At 46.1% G+C, this 23064-nt stretch overlaps 1 protein-coding gene across 2 annotated transcripts in view; it reads left to right on the top strand.

Moving 5' to 3' along the window:
* The window catches only part of CMTM4 (CKLF like MARVEL transmembrane domain containing 4), a 77740-nt gene extending 54775 nt beyond the window's left edge, over positions 1-22965 (top strand). For both annotated transcript variants that reach the window (XM_042231757.2, XM_027978029.3), the window contains exons 2-4: positions 6399-6575; positions 14213-14311; positions 15361-22965. In XM_042231757.2, coding sequence (XP_042087691.1) covers positions 6399-6575; positions 14213-14311; positions 15361-15525 — 441 coding nt within the window. In that variant the 3' untranslated portion in view covers positions 15526-22965. The remainder of the gene's footprint in view (positions 1-6398; positions 6576-14212; positions 14312-15360) is intronic.
* The last annotated feature ends 99 nt before the right edge of the window (positions 22966-23064 follow it).

Here is a 23064-nt window from a genome sequence, read left to right as displayed (position 1 = left end):
TGAGCAATATTATGTTGGTTTCAGGTGTACGACAAAGTATAAGATTCAGATGTATATATATATATACACACATATACATATATATGTTAGGCCTTGGAGATAATGAACTTTTCTGATAAAGAAATGGGACTGATGTGGATTTTGGAGGGTAACTTTCATTTTCCCTTTAAGTGTATAATATCATTTTAAAATATTCATGACTAGTTTCAAAACAAATAAATGATTCTTAGAAGTCACTAAAATGTAGCTCCTAATAAATATGGATGTTTCCCCAAAGTGTTTACACTTAAAATTATTTAATTTTAAAAATAAAACCACACATACTTATTGTAGAAATTTTGGAAAGTAACAGAAGCCTAAATTTAAAAAAAAATCCACAGTCCTGCCACATAGATGGATCCCTGAAATTCCAAACGTTTTATACTTTTCTTTGTTTTTAAAAAATTTAAATAATATAGTCAATATCTTTACCTTAATAGTCTGTTATGAATTGATTTGTAGGGAATTCCTTTGGTGGTTCAGGGATTAGGACTCTGAGCTTCCAATGCAGGGGCCTGGGTTCCATCCCTGGTCAGGGAACTAAGATCCTACAAGCTGTACAGCCAAAAAAAAAAAAAAAAGAATTGATCTGTAAAACCATTTGAGTCTGGTATCTTCAACAGTGAGTGGTATAGTAATGTATCTATCCTGCAAAAATTTTCATTGTAGTAAATACCCAAGACCTGTTGTGCAGGTTTAACTCTATGCCAGGGTGCCCTTTTTAGTCAGTATGAGCTTGAGTATGCCATAGTAACAAACAAACCTAAAATCTCCATGGCTTAGGACAAGGGAGGTTTCCTTCTCCCCCATGTCATGTGCTCATCTCAGGTCAGTGGGAAACTGGCTGCCCATCAGCCTCACTCAGAGGCCACCCCCACCAGAAACACTACTGGCCAGCTGGAGGAGAAGCATCATGAAGTTGCTCACAGTTCCTGAAGGAAGCCAGAGGTAACAGGTGTCTTGTCCACTCACCTTTCTTTGTCCAAACTCAGAAGCAGAGCCAGGTTTTGAGAGGCTTGAGACTCATATAATTTTGGAGACCCACTCTTAAGGAAAAAGGTTTAGAATTAACAATATAAAACTAGGTACAATAGTATTTAAGAATGAGAAGCACACAAAATTACCAATTTTAGAAGTATTTTCCTTCTGTTGGTTTTTTTTTTTTTTTTTTTTTTGCCTCCAGTAAGATACGGAGAAGGCAGTGGCACCCCACTCCAGTACTCTGGAAAATCCCATGGATGGAGGAGCCTGGTAGGCTGCATTCCATGGGGTCGCTAAGAGTCAGACATGACTGAGCGACTTCACTTTCACTTTTCACTTTCATGCATTGGAGAAGGAAATAGCAACCCACTCGAGTGTTCTTGCCTGGAGAGTCCCAGGGACAGCGGAGCCTGGTGGGCTGCCGTCTATGGGGTTGCACAGAGTCAGACACGACTGAAGTGACTTAGCAGCTGTTAAGATAGATGGTATTTGAATGTTAGTATGATCAGTTAATTTTGAAAAAGTGCACAAAAATTGATCTGAAGTTTAGGAGGACATCAGAGCAATCTGGGGCTTCCCAGGTGGCACTAGTGGTAAAGAATGCACCTGCCAAGGCAGGAGATGCAAGAGACGCAGGTTCGATCCCTGCGTTGGGAAGATCCCCTGGAGAACCGACTCCAGTATTCTTGCCTGGAGGATCCCATGGACAGAGAGCCTGGCGTGTTATAGTCCATGGGGTGGCAAAGAGTTGGACATGACTGAGGGACATAGCACACACCGGCCAATTCAAGCTTTAGTTTGCCCACTCCCTTGTGTCGGGTGATGTCATTACACAATCAATGTACTCTATCACTGCATACGTCAACTTACTGATGGGTGTGTGTAGGAGGCTGTCACTGGAACGTTTGTCTCTTCAGGCTGTTGCTGTGCGTTGGAGGCAGCTTTGTGTGCATTTCATTTGGGACTGTCAGACTTTGTCAGTCCAAGATTTGTCAGATACTTCATAATGTGATCTGATACACTGGCCACATAAATTATATTAATCTCCCACGCATAGGTATTTTCCCTTTATAGTACTGCTGCAGGTTTCTGCCCTATGAGTCCCGGAATTCTCATCAGTTCTATTTCATGTGATGCCCACCAAAATGGGAGGAAAGGTACAGTGTGTTTATAATTGGATACTGTGCCTTATGGGGTATATCCCTGTTTTGAAATAACTTCCGTTTAGGCACCGATGAAAAGAGAATTGTCCGCTGACGACTGTTTCACGCATTTGATGATCTGAAGAATTCTCCTGCTAAAAAATTCTAGCTTCTGGCCCCTTGTGATTTCAAACCCCTTCTTCCTTCGCCACTCAGACACTTCTAGCTTGGCATGGAAGGGCATGTTGATCTTGTGAATTTTAAGGCCTGTTTCTTCATCATGATGTCAGATCAGCACATATCTAGAGGCCATTGCTGCAGAGGGAAGACTAAGTGGCTGTCCGTGGAAGCGACCGCTAGACCCAAATTCAGTCTCTTTCACTCAGCTTCCAATTAACCGACTCCCCCAAACGCCCACTGTTACTGCATCACCACTGGCAAAAGGCATTGTAATGGATGGGAAGTTGAGGCACAAGCTTCATCATCCTGAAAATAAATTCGCCCTGGGAAACTCAGCCCCAATCTCCAACTCTACCGTGAGCCCGGAAGTCAGAGAACAGGCTGTACTGTGAACCATACTGTTGTTAGCACAGTGCTCCAGAAGGGTCCTGATGGTTTTCACTCCCACCAGTAGTAACAGGGGATTATTTTTAAAGTTTTATGTCATCTTAATCAGCCAGCTGTTTGCCCCCATCCACACTTTTTGATGTTGCAGCCATAATTAGCCATGGTTGTGGAAATTTGACAACCTGTTTTGTTTTTTGATTTAATTGGAGGCCAATTACTTTACAATATTGTGATGGTTTTTTTGCCATACATCAACATGAATTGGCCATTGCCATATATGTGCCCCTCCCTCCTGAACCCCCTCCCCATCCCAACCCTTCAGGTTGTTACAGAGCACTGACAACCTGTTAATATCAACACCTGTCAAGCAAATATTTACTCCTGAGCAGTTGGTAGGTGCTACGCAGAATGGACTCTCTTCCAGGGTGCACCTGTGATCCCCTGGTGAGCAAATGCAATGGTTCTTCCTTATTTACATCTTTTTTAACATCTCTGTACAGTCTTACATGCATCTTTGTTTACTGCGGAATTGTTATAAGTTGAATTGCTTTTGATTCTGTAGGTGCTTCGAAGCTGTTGGCTTCCAGTGTAACTTTGAGTCTCTGTTTTCTTTTTGGCCATGCCACACAGCATACGGGATCTTAGTTCCCCAACCAGGAATGAAACCCATGTCTCTTGCAGTGGAAGTGCGGGGTCCTAACCACTGGACTACTTGAGTCTCTGTTTTCTTATTGGCTATTAGATAGGTTTTACTTCAACAATGATTGTTAGATTTGACTGTGCTGGAGGAAATTTGACATTTGCTGTACCAAAAGGCAGGCAAAAAAAAAAAAAAAAGTATTCTCCTTACTAGAATTTATGGTCGGTTCATTTATGAGAAAGGGGGCAAGAATATACAATAGAGAAAAGACAGTCTTTTCAGTAAGTGGTGCTGGGAAAACTGGACAGCTCTGTGTAAAAGAATGAAAATAGAACATTCTCTAACACCATATACAAAAATTTAAAAATTGGCTTGAAGACCTGAATGTAAGACCATAAAAATCCTAGAAGAAAACATAGGGAGAACACTCTTTGACGCATGTGGCATCTAAAATATAGCACAAATGAACTTATCAATGTATAAAACAGAAACAGACTCACAGACATAGAGAGTAGGCTTGTGGTTGACAAGGGGGAGAGGGGATGGGAGAGATACGGATTGGGAGTGTGGGATTAGCAGATACAAACTATTGTATATAGAATGGATAAGCGATAAGGTCCCTGCTCGGGGAACTGAGACCCCACGAGCCTGCTGCTGCTGCTGCTTAGTCCCTTCAGTCCAGCTCTGCCGATCCTGTGGACTGTAGCCCGCCAGGCTCCTTCGTCCGTGGGGACTCTCCAGGCAAGAGTACTTGAATGGGTTGCCATGCCCTCCTCCAGGGCATCTTCCCAGCTCGGATCAAACCCCAGTCTTCTGCATTGCAGGTGGATTCTTTACCATCTGAGCCACCAGGGAAGCCCCAGCACCACAAGAGAAGGTCGACAAGTCACAACTGAGACCCAACACACCCACATTTTTTAAGACAGTGTATAGTTTATTTTAGAGTATTACAGACCACCTAAACACCTATCAGTAGGTATTACTGTATGTCTGTAGTTGTGTATGTGTGTGTATTTATGTCTAACTCTTGTGATACTGTGATTTGGAATAATGAAATATGTATTTGGTCTTCATTCCATTTCTGACACAGAGCTCTTAAAACTTGTGGAATTTCCTAAGTGATAAGAGGTGTTTGATGTCTATATTTTTTATATTTACAACAAATCTCTTTCAGCCACACCTGAGTTTGTGTTAAATGAGATGATTTTTGGAAAGCTCCTAAGGATGGGGGCTGATTGCCAAGGGAAGCAACCAGGTGATTAGAGAGTGGGAACTTTTAACCTTACCTGACGACTTCTGGAAAGGGAAGGGGACTCCAGATTAAACTCTATGAAAACTCTTGAACAGGATTGATCTTCCACGTTGGTGAGCCAAAGCACATCCAAGTGCTGGGGGTGGGTGCACTTCAAATTCCAGACAGACAGAGGTTCCTGTAATTGAGACCCTTCTGGACTTTGCCTTGTGTATCTCTTTATCTGACTCTTCAATTGTATCCTTTAATAACTTTATAATAAACTAAAGTGAACTTTGTAGTAAATCTAGAACCTTCTCATAGAGGCCTTCCATGGTCACTCTGCCTAAAATTTCCAACACCCTTGTCCTAGTTACATTTCATCTTCCTTCCCTGCTTTGAATTTTCTCCTTTGTACTTATCACTGTCTAATATGATACGTTTTAAAATTTAATTAAAAAAACTCTTCATTAGCATATGAGCTAAAGAACAGGGAATTTTGTCTGTTCTGTGCACTCCCGTGTTGCATGGCCTATCTGATTTGCATATTCTTGAAACCGTTTTTATTTTAATATGTAAGAATGTAGGTGTTATCTTCCCACACAAATATGGTTGAAGTTAGCATACCAGAAACATTTGTAACTCATCAGTAGAGTGTATTATTTCTTGCCAATTACAGGGGTTAAAAAAAAATTTTTTTTCTGGAGTTTCCCTTATATAAACTATTTTTTTTGTGATTTGATTGTAAGTCAGGCATATGATTCAGATGGAGAATTAAAGTGTCTGGTTCTGTAGAGAGTTAGGAGAGCCATTGGGAGCAGAAAGTGTGTGCTTAAAAGGCCTGTAATTGTAATGTGTTGACTGTGAAGAAAGCTGAGCGCCAAAGAATTGATGCTTTTGAACTGTGGTGTTGGAGAAGAGTCTTGAGAGTCCCTTGGACTGCAAGGAGATCCAACCAGTCCATTCTGAAGGAGATCAGCCCTGGGATTTCTTTTGGAAGGAATGATGCTAAAGCTGAAGCTCCAGTACTTTGGCCACCTGATGCGAAGAGTTGACTCATTGGAAAAGACTCTGATGCTGGAAGAGATTGGGGGCAGGAGGAGAAGGGGACGACCCAGGATGAGATGGCTGGATGGCATTACGGACTCAATGGACGTGAGTCTGAGTGAACTCCGGGAGATGGTGATGGACAGGGAGGCCTGGCATGCTGCGATTCATGGGGTCGCAAAGAGCCGGACACGACTGAGCGACTGAACTGAACTGATACAAGTCCTTCTAAAGCTGTCTCAGTCAGCCTCATAGTCAGACCTCACACAAGTCTCAGTCAGCCTGTGTGATATCAGCTGAACCAGAAGGGTAGTTGCAAATATTTTAACATGGACACCACCAGGACCCGGCCCTGTTAATGTTTGACATCACTCTAATAGAGACTGTGAGTGAGAAATGCACGGAGGCGGCGTCCACTTAGTGGGGCAGAGGCAGAACTGAAAGCGCTGTGAGCCTGCTCCTCTCTGCTTCCTCACGGGGGCTGCACGCGCCAGCCTGGTGCGGGCGTTCTGTGGTGGCATGGTTGTTCACATGTGGAATTTGACCCTTTCATTAACGCCCATGTACCTATTCTTACGTAAGAATTGGATCAGGTCACCTTCCTGTCTGTGATACTGCCGTCCCCAGGGGAAAGCTCCGTGGTTGTTGTGTTGTGGTGGCATTTGAGTTTTATTTAAAGGCGACAGGCACGTGTGTCCACAGATGTGTGCTAACCATACATGTTCATGTGTGTTTGCAATTTTCTTCCCAGGTCTTGGCCCTGATCGCATTCATCTGCATAGAGACCATCATGGAATGCTCCCCGTGTGAAGGCCTCTACTTTTTTGAGTTTGTGAGCTGCAGTGCATTTGTGGTGACCGGAGTCTTGCTGATTCTGTTCAGTCTCAACCTTCACATGAGAATTCCCCAGATCAACTGGAACCTGACAGTGAGTAAAAGTCATGTTCTCTGACTAGGAAAGGATCGAGTCGAGTGCTCCACGGCTCCCAGGAAAATGAGGAACCATTCCATGGCATGTTTGGGACTGGTTCATTTTGATACATAAGTATTCCCTTGTAATACAACTGTGAAATTTTAAATTTCCATCCTGGGTTGAATAACATGACTGCAGAATTAATGGGACCTTCACTAATGACAGAAACATAATGATTATTCTGACTTTAAAGATGTCATTTCAATTTGGAGATCCTTTGAGACGATTGGTAATGTTGATATTTATAGAATATGGGAAAGAGAGCATGGAATGAATACATTTGCATATTTTCACACTGGACCTGAAAGCTGTTTGCAAAAGTGCTGATTCGGGAAGAGCTGAAAATATGAATGAAATTGCCATTAACTTGTGAAACCTAGGAAATATTATTACTATTAAATTCAGAGCAGCTGGGAGGCCCCAGAGGGTTTGCTGGGTTCATCAGCGAGTCTTGAGGAAATGTGTCCTTTGCTCTCCATGGTTTGGGCCTCTTAACTCTGACGGCCCTTAGTCTCTGGTCGGCACGGGAAGCTCAGGGCCGGTCACTCCCAGGCCCCCTTTCCTGAACTTGTGTGACTTGTCCCTGCTGTGCCAAGCAGGAGAGTGAACTTAACAGCACTTTGTTGTCTTGATATTTCTTTGCAAATAAGCACATGCAGGATCTCAAAGAGAGCCAGTCAGGGAGACACAGGAAGGCCCTATCAGCTGCCTCGGGTTGCGGGGGAGGGGCTCTGAGCCCACTTGCGCTCACGTGGGCTCCTCTCCTGCTGGCCGGGCCCGCAGCACTGAAAAGCATGGCCTGGAGCGCTGGAGCCTGGAGGAAGCAGCCTGGCTGGTCGCCTTGCCTGGCGGGGCCACTCCCATGGTGTTCCAGTGGGGGAACCAAGAGGTGACCATCTTCCTGACAGAGTGCAGTCTGCGTCCTTCAGACCCTTTTAGGAAGAAAAATAAAAGGAGAACTGGGCTAGAAAAGTTGTCCATTGAAAAGTTGGTTTCATCCTGACATTGAAAAGGAAGAAATAAGCTCTAAAACCTCAAGATTTACTGGAGGCATTTCATCACAGTTTTTGGTGACAGGTTTTAGTGTCTCAGCTCTTTTTAAGATAAAGTCTATGTTAAAGAAAATGCTTCCAGTGTTGTGATCTAAATTGACTGTAACGAACAGGCAGTGCAAGAGTACCTCGCAAACCTCCCCCAACCAGCATGCAGGCTCCGTGGGGGCAAGGTCATCGTCATGGGGTAGGGTACATTGGAAACCCAGACCCCTAGTGTCTGCCTCTGCAGCTGCTGCTAAGTCGCTTCAGTAGTGTCCGATTCTGCGCAACCCCATAGATGGCAGCCTACGAGGCTCCCCCATCCCTGGGATTCTCCAGGCAGGAACACTGGAGTGGGTTGCCATTTCCTTCTCCAATGCATGAAAGTGAAAAATGAAAGTGAAGTCGCTCAGTCGTGCACGACTCTTATCAACCTCATGGACTACAGCCTACCAGGCTTCTCCACCCATGGGATTTTCCAGGCAAGAGTATTGGAGGGGGGTGCCATTGCCTTCTTAGACACTCTGCTAGAGTGTCTAAGGCCAAAATAAATACCTTTGAGGGAGGCGCTGGGCTGGGCTGTGAATAAAACCACACCAGAGATCCTGTTTGACAAAAAAGCAGCTACTAAGATGGTTAAGACCCAGGGGCTTTGAGTTAGGCTACCCTGTCTGTATTCAAGTCCAGGGTGGCTCTTAAGAGCTGTATATGACCCTGGGCAAGTCACTTAGAGCCTCAAGTGCAGATAGGGTGTTTTAAGAATGAAATGAGACACGTGTGTACAAAGGCTCCAAACCAGTGGGCACTGCTGCCAGTATGAGAAATAGTAACTTTACTGTGAGTCAGAGGCCATTGGTGTCTGTCAGCCACGTCATTCTCCCGTAGACTTCACCAGCTTTGACTTCACACCCTGAATTCTGTCTTATCTACTTATTTGACAGCCATAAATTTGTTAGAAGACTTCATACCTCACTCAACTGTATAGTATAGGCAATTATAGCCATTTTCTTACAATAACTTCTAAGGGAGTAGAATCTGCAAAAATACTGAGTCACTCTGCTGTACACCTTCCTTTTTTTTTTTTTTAGAGAAAGAATTGCCAGGAATTCCCGGCAGTCCACTGGTTAGGACTCTGCACTTTCACTGCCGTGGGCCCGGGTTCAATCCCTGGTTGAGGGACTAAGATCCCACAAGCGGTGTGGTGTGGCCAAAATAATAAATAAATAAATAAACAGTTAATTTTAAAAGGACCCCTGATCCCAGATCACCATAACAACAAAAAAGACTTCAGGTTCTAATTAATTTGTTCAGGACTTTATCTCCAGAAATACCTATTTGGTGAGCTTTCTTAAATACCTAGTTTTTCTGTTTTAACCGTGAAAGTCTTTCCACTGGTTGGCAACCACATGTTGGGGGTTGTATCAAAATGCATCTTTTTCACTGGAAAGTTAACATCCCTCCTTTTCTTTAGGATGGCGTTGGCTGGGGCAGATGACTGGGTAGTGCCCCTGGCCTCCTCTCCCACCCTGTCCCTCCGTCCTTCCGTCCTTTTCCTACCACTGACTACCAGGGTCTCCCACTCCCATAGCTGGCAGTCAGAGCCCTCCAGCCCTGGAAGCTCAGTCAGACTTTGTAGAGGAGGGAGGTCCGCACATGTCTGCTCTACTTCCCTACTTCCTGATCTCCCTTCTCAGCTTTTATTGTCAAATACAGCATATTCAGAGAAATCTGTAGAAGTCAAAGTACCGTTTAGTGAAGAATGATAAAGACTGTGTAGCCAGACCCCTGGGTCAAGAGTTAGGACAGTGTCAACACCCTACAAGCCTCCCATGTGTCTCTTCCAAACATGGGGACTACCTTTTCCCCTCTACCATCCACTCCCCCGACACTCCGTCCTTGAAAATCCTCTGGTCAGGATCACTGGGGGATGGCTGTGCTCCTGGATCCTCAGCCCTCTTCCCAGTCCCGCCGCCCCCCACCAATTGTTTCAGCCCTGGAGTGCGCCCTCAGTCTCTCTCCTGCCCTGCTCTCTCCTCTTGCCTCTGATGACACCAGAGTCTGTTTTTCTTCTTCCTCTTATGTTCCTCCTTTGATGGCCTTTGTGGTGTCTGCTGTCCTCAGGTCAGGACAGGTGTTTCCTGCCCTGAGAACCCAGGCTGGGTGCTCTGGTGAGCTGAGAGCAGTCTGGAGCCACCCAGAGGGGCCACCTGCAGAGTCCTGAGGCTTTGCCCTGACTCATTGTGTGGTGGTTTCTGACACCACTTTGGTTTCTGACACCACTTTTAACACCAAATATATAGTTGTTTTTTTTTTTTTTCCCCTACACCAAATCTGTGTAGTTTTTCCACACTGAGTAATTCTCTAAGACCAACTGTGCTGTGCTTAGTCGCTCAGTCGTGTCTGACTTTGGCTCCTCTGACCATGGGGACTCTCTTGGGTATTCAGCAGTTCAGTTTAGTTCTGACACTAATTCCTGGAGTTAATGCAGACTCTACAGGTTAAAGGGCAGCTAAGGGCACTCAGGAAATGTTAAGGAATCTGGGACAAAGACCAAATATATATTTTTCATTATGCCAAACTCATCTTTTCTAGAACTCAACTTCCTCGAGGCCCTTTATTAGAGGTGTCTTGGATCCTAATTAGGTTAGGACCCAGTGAGACACTGGGAGTTGTATGATTGGCGCAGTAGGCTCTCTATAGGTGGTAGCTGCCCCATAATTCAGGGGGCTCCAAAGGGGCTTCACTGGTAGCTCAGAAGGTAAAGAATCTGCCTGTAGTGCAGGAGACCTGGGTTCGATCCCTGGGTCGAGAAGATCCCCTGGAGAAGGAAATGGCAACCCGCTCCAGTATTCTTGGCTGGAGAATCCCATGGACAGAGGAGCCTGGTGGGCTACAGTCCATGGGATTGCAGGAGTTGGACACGACTTAGTGACTAAACCATTCCACAGAAGAGTTCCCGTCCTTTATGTCTTAGTGCAAAAAGAATTTAGCGAGAGGCAAAGTGATAGATAAGAAGTGATTTATTAGAACCGGATGCTTGTGAGGGTTATAAGCAGCTGGGTGAGAGGGCTACAGTTTTAAAATCAAAGGAAAAGTGGGGAGGGGAAAAAGACCACTTTTTTTTTTTTTTTAATAGATGTCATGCCTCCATCATCAGCTCCTCTTCCAGGTTGAGTGGGGGAGTTTTTTTGTCCCTACCTAATTAAGCCAAGATGGTCATGGGACTGTGGAAATGTTATTTCAGGTCTCAGCACCGTGAGGATCTTTACTTTGAAATGTCACCTTTCCATAAATTACTGCCTTTTTAGGTGTGCAGAGAGCATGTCCTAGGGGCCATAACCTGCTGAGCTCCCAGGCAGGCTGTGGGTCTCCTGCGCCATTGTCTGACTGTCTTGGGGCGCGTCTCATGCTTGTGCTGCACGGTTTTGGTGCTCAGGAACCCTGCTTGGTTTTGTAGTTAAGCAAACCTGTTTTCTCAAGTGCCTGTTAACTTACAGGGGTCTCCCGAATTTTTTTACTTACAATCCCTTAGTGGGATCAGCTGTTCAGTGACCTACCCTGTCCCTCTCCTCTGTCTCCGCCACTCTGTCATCAGTACTATGGCCAGTCTCACGGTACTGGGGCTGTCAGGGCACAGTGTGGGCTGAAAGGTTGTAAACCTCTTCTCTTACTCGTGTGTAGAACTGACTTCAGCCAGGCGCAGAGCCTGGTGATTAAGCAGTGGGGGTGGGCACCTGTCTGGGGCCAGGCTTTGGGAGCTGAAAGCAAGCACGGGGTAGACGCTAGCTGCTCTTCTGTGTGCTGTGTGTGATGCGGTCTTGTGTGAGGTCTGGGAGAACACAGTGGATTCCTCAGGGGAGGAGGCCTGGAGCAGGTCAGTTGGGGAAGTTCAGAGGAAATGCCAGATTCCAGTTGAGCCTCAAGGGATGAATAGGCACTTGCTGGGCACAGAGTATGGAGGGGTGGGGCGCGCTGTAGGGTGGTCCACTCTCTGGGACTGGAGCAGGATCGTGGGCTTAGGGCCCCGTGGGGCTGGGTATGTGATGGAAATGGGCAAGTGACGAGATGGGCCGGCGGTCCGTGAGACCCAGAGGTTGCTCTCCTAAGTCCCAGCCAGTTGTGTTACTTCACGGGACTTTTAAGAACGATTTTTCAGGAACAGCTGAAAGTTGGATTTTTTTTTTTTTTTTTAAATTTTGGTTGCACTGGGTCTTCGTGGCAGTGTGAGGACGTTCTCTAGTTGTGGCACAGGCTCAGCAGTTGTGGTGCATGGGCTTAGTTGCCCCAAAGCATATGGATGTGAGTTCCTACACCAAGGATTGAACCCAAATCCGCTGCATTGGGAGGTGGGTTGTTAACCACTGGACCACCAGGGAAGTCCCTGGACTTTTTTTTTTTTCTTTTAAAGAAGTTTCTTATTTATATGAAATGTCCAGGATAGGCAAATCCTTAAAGACAGAAAAGTAATTGGTAGTTGCCTAGGATTAAGGGAAAGGATGAAGAATTAACTGCTAATGAGTATGAGGTTTGTTTTGGAAGTGCTAAACATATTCTAAAATTAAATTGTGGTGAATTATATCTCAATAAAGCTGTTATTAAAATCATATGTGATAGCAGCTGTGCAGGGGTAACTACTTAATACAGGGGTGTAATACTCTAGAATTCCCTAGACTGTCTTTCACAAGTAGATGTATGTTGTGATATGTGAATGCCAAAAAATGGAACCATTAAAGTCAAGCTTTCCCATTTGAACTATCTTGGGTATCTTCCATGTTAAATATAACTATATCATTAGTTTTAATGACTGCATATTGTTCCAATTGGAAATACCATTTTACTTAACAAGTCTTTTATTCTTAAGTATTTTATCTTCAGTTTTTTGCTATTTTAAATAACATGATGAACATCCTTATGCTTAGGCCTTTTTGCAACTAGTATGCTATTTAAGATGATTTAAGAAGTATGCTGTTTAAGAAGATTTCCAAATGTGGAATTCATAGACAAATAACATGCACGTCTTCAGAGGAGATTGGGCATGTTCAGGGTGGTGTAGCTGTAGACACAGGAACCTCTTCAAAATCTCAGCATTTTATCATAAAACATTTCCTCCTGTTTCTGAGTAGCCTTTGGTTTAGAAACTATAATTGTCTTTATCCCTGCAGCTCTTTACCCAGAGTTGTGTGTAACTAAACACATCCAGGTTTAACTTTGTGAAACATTTGTCCTGGCTTCACGCTGGTCACCACTGAAAACTGCCCTGCTGGTAGACCTCTCTGGGTAGAGTTTGTAGTTGTACTTCGCTGCTGTCCATGAGCAGGGGCAGAAGCAGAGGTGCTGGCCAGGAGTGTGGCAGGAGATGCTGCAGGGCTCAGGACTGTTAGGAGGTGAATGTTGCCATCTTTAAGGGGGAGATGGCCCCCAAAGCCAGGCCAGCCGGCGGGACCCACCGGGTGGTGATGACACAGTCAAGCTGGCACCTAAGCATTGTAGGGTTTTGCCTGGTTTCTCTTTCCCTGTAGAGAGCATAGAGGCGCTTTGGTGTGACCCAGGCTGTGGGGGTCTAATGCACAACTGGAAATATCAGAAGTAACAATAAACGTGCAGGGAACCCTAAGTGTGGGCTAGGCACATGCTTGGTTTTTCATGTACGCTGTTCCACCCAGTCCTTGAAACAACTCTGGAGGGGTGGGGGACTGTGCCCACATATGACACCAGAGGGAAGGTGACCTGTCCACAGTTGTGGGTGGTTAGGCCCCTCATCTGGGTGTTTATCTGAATCACTGTGCTGTGTTCCCCTAGACAAGTAAGACAGGAGCTAAATCTTTGAAGCGTTGGATTTGTAACCTGATTTGCTTTGCAAGGAGCTTAGGGGAAAATCCTGTAGGCTTTAGCATCATGGAGACTTGGAAGACCATGCACGAGGAAGAGAAGTGTGCAGCCTGGCTAAGTGTGTGCTCCAGGTCTGGAAGCAGCACTCTTTATATGTCACAAACGCATGAAGGGGCTTCACCAGTTTAAGTCTATTCTTGTCCATAAGAGGATTTGAACGTGTTTTGAAAAGAAGACAATAGAATTCTACCTGGTAATTAGTGAGTGTGTCCTTGTGGGTTAGCAGTTTGGTTTCTATAATAGGTCATTAAGAAATGGTCATTTAACATGGTGACTTCCTTGGTGGTCCAGTGGTTAAGGCTCTGAGCTTCCTCTGCAGGGGGCGTGGGTTCAATACCTGGTCAGGGAAAATGATCCCACATGCCTTGAGGCAAGGTCAAAAAAGAAGAAAGAAAGAAAGTAAGAAATGGTAACAGGATGTGTTTGGTTAAAGTGTGGATTTTTCTGTGGTGGTTTATCAAACAGCATCATTAACTATTTAATTAAATAGGATTAATAGCATCCGCTTTGCCTTCCTCTGTGCAATCAATACCCTTGGGCCACCAAAATAAAAATAAGGAGCTATCAGAGAGGCTGGGCACTGTGCTTTTTATGTCAAAAGTTCTTCAGTGATTTTTTCAGGCAAAACCTGCAATGATCCTTTTCAAGTGACTCTATCTTATTCTTTAGGATTTGGTCAACACTGGACTCAGCACTTTCTTTTTCTTTATTGCTTCGATCGTACTGGCTGCTTTAAACCATAAAACCGGAGCAGAAATCGCTGCCGTGGTAAGTGAACTCGAAAGGTCAGAACAAGGCTGGCTCACACACTTTCTGTGCCTTGCTGCTCTGTCCCCTGGGCCTGTGTCCTGCTGCTTCTCCTTTAGCCTCTCCTTTGCTAATGATGTCAGTGGGCCAGCGGAGGCCCCGGTCCCTTCAGTGCTGTGGTTCTTAAAGTGTGGTCCCTGGAACAGCAGCATCACCCGGGAGTTTGTTGGAGATAGCATTCTCGGCCTTCCCCAGAGCTGCCGAATTGGCAGTGTGTTTTAACAAGCTCTCAGATGCTCGCTCTGGCTTGGGCACCTCTGCTTCAGTCTCTGTCCAGCGGAGGCCTGGATGTCTGAAAGGGCTGTTGCTTTTAAGGGCCTTCCCTGCCAGTGTGGGGTGTTCATGAAGATGCAGTCTGGACACCACATGGCAGTCAGCACAGTGAGGGGTCGGGGCGGAGGATGGGACCAGGTAAGGTAAGACTGTCTCTCTCTCTGCTCTGCCTTTCTTTATTGTTTGGTATTTACAAAGAATATGCGGCACTTTTATAACTGAGAGGATGGTTAAAAGGTTTATTGAGAGTACTAAACTATGAGCTCTCCAAGGTATCACTCAGTAGGTTCATCAGTCATTATCTAATCATTAAAACACCACCACTTCTGACTCTCAAGCTGCCCACCCAGAGCTGCCCACATGAAAGGCAGTGGGGCTGGGGAACTATGATATGGAATGCTGGGCCTTGTGGCTTGATTTGGGGCCACACTTGAGACCCTGATTTTTCATCTACATGGTGTTTTGTCTACGTGGTATTTCTCCCAGGGACAAGTGTCATGAAGGTCTGTGAAAGAGGCCCTTCTGTGATCTTTTTTCCCTTGTAGATCCAGAATACTTCGAAGGGTCCTGAGGGCTGCCTTTTTGTGGGTCACATGACTATGAACTTGGCCAGGGTCTGACAGCTGGACATGTAGTGGGGTCTGGGTGTCGGGGTTATAGCCAGGAGAGGCTAATGCACCTCGCTCACTGTAAGCTGCCCAGGGGCCCTGCGGACTAACCCGGCTTGTGTCTTGTAGATATTCGGCTTCTTGGCAACAGCGGCCTACGCGGTGAACACATTCCTAGCCGTGCAGAAGTGGAGGGTCAGCCTTCGGCAGCAGAGCGCCAACGACTACATCCGCGCCCGTACTGAGTCCAGAGACGTGGACAGCCGGCCCGAGATCCAGCGCCTGGACACGTGAGGGCGCACTGAGTCTTCTTCCCTCTGGTCCTCATGCCCGTACTTTCAATCAAGTTTTTCTTTCCCTCATCACGTCAGATTATCATGTGACTAAGTTGAATTTTGTCCTCGTTGGTAATAGTTCATTCTGGGCAAGGGTTTTCACGGCAGCCCTGATGGGTGCAGGAGGCGGGGGACCCCGTGCCCAGCCTTTCACAGAGGCGGTGGGAGGGTCCTGCTCCCCCCCCCCCCCCCCCCCCCCCGCCCGCCGCCCCCCGCCCCGGGTCTGGTGACCGTGGGAGCCACTGCCCTTGCGGGCCACCGTGTGCCCTTCACTGTCCCTGAGCACAGGCTTCGCAGCTGACTCTGAGCCACCCCCTCATATGTATTCATGATGAGTCAGGACTTTGGATTAAATGGGGGCTGTTAGAGGGGAAAAAACAAATACAGGAAGTGAAACTTTATGGTTGGAGCGGTGGGTCAGCAGTGCTTTCTGGGCAACCCGCATAGAGGCCCTGGATGTGCTTTAGTCTCGCTGCCAGGATGCCCCTCTCCCCACTGTTTCCCTGCCTGGGGGCACCGGGACCCCAGCAGGAGCGTGGACAGCCAGCTGTGACACCAAGGGTCTCGGTGGTGGGTGTGCCTGCTGGGTGCTTTGCTGGCTCTGGGGGAGGCTGGCACCCTCTTGGCTGGACTCCAGGGCAATGCTGCCCATCAGGAGGTCACCATCTGTCTCCTACCCTCCTGAGACATCCCTGGAATCATCTTCCTGAATCCAGAGGCTCCTCCAAGAATACGAGGACCATCTTGTTTTCCAGTTTCCTAGCTTCCCTGAATACGCCAAGGCCAGACTGCAGATTTTCTGTCATCTTGCCTTCCCAGATAAAAGCCACAGGAGAAATACAGAGTGTCCCACCAGCCCGGACCCTTGCCCATTTGCTGGCCTCACCGACCAGAGGTGGGGACACGCCTCTGTTTCAAGGGTATGCACTGATTTTCAAACACCTGAGAAGAGTTCTAGAGTGAATTCCGAGTGGCTCCGTCTAGGATTTGAAAACTACTTGAATCTGCACCGTGACACCCCTTTCACTGATGTTTCGGAGGGCGGCGACCCTGTACCTCAGGGTCATAACTACGAACGTCGAACTTGGAGGCTGTTGGGGAACATTTTAGTTACATAAGGTTTTGTATGAATTCTCGATAAAGTGAAGATTATTGTGGTGACTAAGTTACACAAGCCCCTGCGATGCTGTAGTTTTTTGTTTTTTTCTGTTGGAGACTAATTGTTTCTCTTACGGAAAGTTTGTTTTTACATGTCGAGTTTTCACTCTGAACTGTCCTTAATGTTTACAAACCTCACTCTAGCTCTAATATTTTGTGTTTCACCCTCACCAAGGAAAAGAACGCTCACTGCTGGTGGGAAGATTTTGCATTAATGAGGAGAGTCCCCAGGCTCTTGTGCTAGTGAGCGCTTGCAGCTTCAGCAGCAGGCAGTGTCATGAGAGAGGGGGCCTCGGGGAGCAGAGCCTGTGTGAGAAATGTCCAGCCCTGCACAGGCTGGCATTGCCTTCTGCAGAGCGGAGCAGCGTACGATTTCCTGCATGGGTGTCTTCGTCAGGTAGCACTGCTTGGCTGGGGACCCCGTAGGAAATGGTACTGTGCCGTCTCTGAAGGGTTGGGGTTAGGGCTCCCTGAACTGAACATCCTATACAACTCAAGTTCTGCTGAAGTTCCTTTCTGGGGCTGTGACCCAGGCCACCTGTTCAAGCCCCTGGTCTGGTCAGAGACCCAGCTTGTCTGGGAGTAACTGACCTCCCACTGTCCCCACCTAGGGCAGCCAGGCCTGGTCACGGCGGGTCTGACTGAGCCCTCTTCCCATGGATGTTGTGAGGCAGTACAAACCAGGCTTCACAAACCTCATACCTATTATGTGTAGTGACTTTTGAGGAGATTATGACATCTGGATTTTATCTGTTCATTTTATATATTTATTTTGCATTTGTAGAGTGTATATGCTTCGTCAAAATGGGGCTTATTGCCCTCTGAGAGTTCCATTTAAAAACAGGGTTACAAAGACTCAGCCTTGCATCAGATGGCGCCCACTTAGAAGGACCACCCTGAACTTTATCAGAAATCTCCTTCTGGGATTCATGTTACTTAGCCTCAATAAAAAGCTGCCTTTGAAGTGAGATTGGAAAAAAGAAGACTCTTCAGGCATGGGTTGTTGCCCAAGTTTTTCCAAGTCACTTCAATAAAACCGGTTTATCATCCAGCTGAAAGGAGTCTGTTGGTATCAGCTGCAAGGAACAGTTCTGAAGCCCGCTGAAGTTGTACACGCTGACAGATGATAACAAGTGATGACACCTTGTGCCATAGGCCACTTAAGAATTAATTTACATGTTAGTGTTAGAATCTTGGAATTATTTATGTCCCTGTAACTATTTAAAGTCCTTTGTGCCATGAGGCTCTCCCATGGTTTTTGTAAATATATTTCTTTATATTTAATTAGCTCCCGGTATAGCCAAAAGTGACCAGATGTACTTATTGGTGTACTGTAGAGTCATAAGTCTTGTCACGTGGTGAGAAGGAAGGAAGGAATATGGTTGTCTAGTGTGAATGGAAAGATACTCGCATTTTCTTTGTGTTGTTTCTGTGTACGAACAAGACAATCTAGATTTGGGGAGGCTTAAAAGGGCTTTTTTTTTCTCTTTTTTGCAAATTGAAATAAGCTTATTTTTGCATTTAACAGTTGTAATATGGACCAGTGTCAGTTTGGTTTGGGGAATTTTTAAGACTGAGGCAATCTTAGTGTTTTTTAATTTTCTGGTGGGATGATATTGGCATTCACAGTTGATGCCCAACTTGTATACATTTGAATTTGTTCCTGGAGACTGGATGGTTGAAACCCTCAAGCATTTGGTGGAACCTCTGGTGGTTTTAGATGGATACAAACACTGACGTCTTCAGAGAAAGTTTATCCTGGCATCGATCTGGTTGATGTGGTATTTTTTCTTTTCTCTGATTCTCCTCTACCCTCCCTTCACATTGCCGAAGGCACGGCAGGGGGGTGGGGTGCCTTACCCCTTTCATACAGAGAGATTCCAGTCACGAGAGCCTAAAGATACTCGTCAGCTCTATAAAGATACTCGTCAGCTCTATAAAGATACTTGTCAGCTCTATATAAAGCCAGGGAAGGCACAAGCAGTTACAGATTAAAACCTCATAGCAGAAGTTCTATTTGAAGTAAAAGAAACAGATTTTCACTCTGCAGCAAGTCATTCAAGAGAGACTACCTTTGCCCACAGAAAGGCAAGAATGTTGACGCCTGCCCAGTCCCAATATCCATGTCTTCCTTGGCAGCTTGAACCAAAGTGCCAACGTGGATGGAGCCCAGGCTGGCTGCAGGGAAGCTGGGGACCCAGTCTGGTTCTGGGGGCTTGGCTCTGGGAAGTGGATGTCACCCCCTACCCTTTGGGCACCATCACTGTCCCTTAGCTAAAGGCTCCTTCCTGTGGGCAGGCATGGAGTGCCTCTGACCCCACCCCATGTCAGAGGCTTCTTGAGAGAGCTTTGTGACTCAGTTGAAAACATGCCTAGTCTTTTAAAGTTTGCAGTTTCATTCGCCTTTCTTTGAGGCTTTCTGAGTGACTCAGTCTTGGGTTGAGCCACAGGCAGCCTCTGAGGAGATAAAGCACTAACTCTGGTCTGCACATGTATGTGTATTCCTGCTTGCAGCAAATGACCCTTGAATACCTCCTCCAGGTGTCATGTGTGTGTGGCCCAAGCTCACCTTTTCTCATAGACTCACCTGTGCTGTTTGGGAAGGAACCCCTCGCTGCTCCATGTGTTTAAGAGGTGGACCAAGTCCCTAATCTTAGGCTCTGCAGGATTTTCTGTGGGCTGTTCTTAGAATATGCCCTAAAAGAGTGTGGAGACAACACGTGGCCACTTTAGGGATTCTGGGAGGCAATGACGATGTAAGTGGGTCCCGGTGTGCCACCCATGTTCCAAACAAAGCAACCACGAAGTCTTTGTGCCAAGGCCCGATAGTCATTTTCTCCACATGTGGTTTACCGGAAAACATGACACTAAGCAGATAGCAAAAGGAGAAACCAACTCAGCTGAGGGCTGCTTCTAAATTGACTGTCCCAATCACATAAAAAATGGCTTCCTGCTCTAATGACTGCCATTAGCGAGTGAGGTCTCCAGACACATTTCCAGCCCCTGGTGAAGTGTGCAGAATCCGGGGGCTCTCTTATTTCATCAGCACCCATTCCCAGGACCAGCTCGGTGACAGCTGATGAGGGAGCGAGCAGGGGCGGGTCTGGGAGGTGAGAAGAGGGGGGAGGAGGCCCAAATCATCTGCTGAGGGCCTGTCGAGAGCACTGGACATGGTTACCCACCCCGGCTGTGCTTGGTTAACTACATCCTGCCCTCTTTGGAAAAGTGAGGTCTTGTATTCTGGAACCCATGTGAGAGCGGGAGCCGAATGTGGGGACCAGCGTGCCTGGGCGCTGCTGGGCTCTTTGTGTGAGTTTGGGAACTCACAGGTGTGGGCAGGTGACTCAGATTCTGATCGGGGGCCCCCTCAGAGAGGACGCAGACCTGACACCGCCTGCCTTGAGCCGTGTAAACCTTCCTGGCTCTTTGTAAAATCTTTATTTCTTCTCCCCTCAGCAGATACAGCTGAAATCATAACTGTCTGGTTGAGAAGGTAATTGGAAATCTTTGTGGCTCTTTACATTTCTTTTATTTAGAAACCTTTTCTGCTCTCAATATCTGTTCGATCTAAAGAATTTTTTTTCTCAAAGTTTAATGTTTGTTTAGCTTTTCTTCATACCAGTAAATGGCGTTTATATACTTATAGGCTTGAAACTCCCTTCTTTGGTTTAGATTATATTCTCATTTCATTTGGATGTAATTTCTCAGCCTTGGGGATTTATTTTTTCCTTTCTTGTTTTTATTATTCTATAAACATTAAAAAAAATTACCCACCAGCCCACTGAGTCTAAATCAGTGGCAATTTGCCTAAAGTTTAGTTTATGGATCCTTGAATTATGTGTCCTTTTCACAGGATTAGTTTGTTGTCTAGCTTTCATTCCAAGACTTCAGTCTGGGTGACTTGCTATCTGGACACCCTGGCGTGTCATGTCTCTTTTGGGATGTATTCTACACAGGGCTGAGAGCCTTGAAGAAGGGGTTAATAGCCTGGACTCTACTGAGCTACATCAGAACTTTCATTTAGAGTAGGACCTTGTCTCAAATGACCTTAATCAGCTTTGCTGGCAGGATTAGGGTGAGGCCCGAGTTTTTCACCATTGCGCCTCAGAGGCGAGAACGAGTGACGCAAGTGATTTGACGAGGGTTTGTACGGGATTCAGTAATAGTCTGAAACCATCCAATTGGAGTCATCTTGGGAGGATGCTGCTGAAACCCGGTAGGAAGCGCCCCTTTTATCAGGACAGCCATCTGAAGGAATGGCCAGGAAGCGAGGACAGCATGGGGTCCTGGTGCCCAGGCAGGCAGGGCCGCGTCTGGCTGCTTCCCTCTGTGGCCCATTTTGCTTTCCTGCCTTTTCCAGAATCGACTTCCCAAGATTCAGGACTTTGCTCTCCTCTCTGCAGATGTGAGGAAGGCAGATACTCGGGGCTTGGAGGGAAAACTGACTGGTCCAAGGCCTCCTGGGGGAGCTCAAGGGTGGGACGCCTGTGCACCGCCCCCATCCCCCTAGGACTGGCCCAGGCCCAAGGCCTCACTCACTCCCACTCTGTCACTCTGTAACCTGTTTAAAAACGAGTTTTCAAACCCTGCCTCATGATGAAACTGACATATGTGGATAAAACCAATGCTTTTCCTAAGCAATAAGAGAACGCTAGGGGGCGAAACTATTTGTATATGTTGAAATTTCTAAGGGTTCAGGAACCCATAGCAAAAACACTTAGCTATTTATTACAAGTATGACTGTACTTTTTCCTTTTCCCAAAGTAGGTAGTTGTGTCTTTGGATATTCTAAGACAAAAAATAATCACTTCACCTTGGTGCCTTCCGTGTCAGTCACATAAACACTCCCGTCAATCATGGAATTGAAAAAGATGCACATTTGGTTCAACAGATAACACTATTTTTGTAGCATGATTTTAGATTGTGTCCTTTTAATATTGCTTTCAGCAATGCTAGTTTTGAGGTTCGGTCGTTTTCCCTGTAAAACTTCATTATGTATTTTTAAAAAGAAAAAAAAGAAATCCAACCACTCAGCTTTCCCTTGTCTCTTCTCTGCTGCTTTCTCCCCAACATCTCATTTCTGCTTACTTAAACAGTCTGAGAGTAAGAGTATATTTCTGTGAAATAGTTATTAATCAGTATAACTGAATTTGGCATTTTTTTACCCACTTGCTACTTCTGAACAGCCACTGCTCACCTCAAATAGTAAGGGGAAAGTGGTTCCATAAGAACAGAACAGAACATTCTCGGTGCTCTGACTTCCCCTTCTTTGGGTCTGAAATGGTGACAAGCCCTTTCCCGGTTGCTGCCTGTCTTGCAGATCCGCTCAGGCCACCAGCTCGCCTCTGCCCGTGTGAGGCGTCCTGGGGCGGGAGTGGGAGTGGGGACTCTGCTGGCCTCGGGCTCATCTTCCACTCGGACCTCTGGTTCGTGGATGCCCTGGATAGGTTCGATGGCCCTTTCTGGTTTTCCAGCCCAAACATACTAGATTCCATGCTGTGATGAGCTTGATGAAGACACAGACGACCTTTTGCTTTCCCGCCCCTGCAGGACTGAGTTATGTCTGGTCAAGAGAAATCTTGAGGAAACTAGCTGAGTCCATTTAAAATGAAGGAATGGATTTATTGAAACATAAAAGAAATTTTTTTTTTTTTCCGCTTTGAAGGGTCAGACAGAATGTGTCATTATTTTCTAACAAAGGAAGACGAGTCAGATGGCTGATAATTCCCATGTGACTACTCTGGTACTTGGCCCAGTGGTACTTGGGGGAGGGGCGATGTTAATTTAATAACTACTACACTTTGCTTCTTAAAAGTCTATTTCCTTTAACAGTATAGATGCAGCTGTGGGGTGAGCTGAGGTGATGTGTGTTCAGCAAACTTCAGTTTCTGCTATTGGTCAGTCCGAGCTCCCATCCTGGCTTCTGAGGTTGGTGTGGGCACCACTCAGCTCCCACCAGCCCCAGATTTGACTATCCATTCAGAGTGGTTTGGGGGCCCCAGAGCCTTCGCTCCTGTTGGTTTATTCCTGACAGCCTACAAAGCCTCACACTGCCCTCAGTTTTCCCCCTGTATTTCTTTTGAAGGACCAATTTTTTCACGGTACTTGTCCTGATTGTTTTCATAGTGTTCAAATCTGTATTTTTGTATGTAGAGGGAAATAATTTTCTCAACACTAATCGCTAATAAATATTGAATTGTCATGAAGGAGTTCTTGTTTAATAAACGGACGTGTAAAAACAGTATCGTCTCTTTCTTCACCCTGCCTTGCTCCCGCCGCTTCAAAGGCTGTGGCCTGGATCCTGAAACAGGCTTGTGAGGTAGTGGCCAAATAGCCACCA

Source organism: Ovis aries, chromosome 14 (assembly GCF_016772045.2).
Source record: "Ovis aries strain OAR_USU_Benz2616 breed Rambouillet chromosome 14, ARS-UI_Ramb_v3.0, whole genome shotgun sequence".
NCBI lineage: Eukaryota > Metazoa > Chordata > Mammalia > Artiodactyla > Bovidae > Ovis > Ovis aries.
This window is presented reverse-complemented; position numbering and strand designations above follow the sequence as displayed.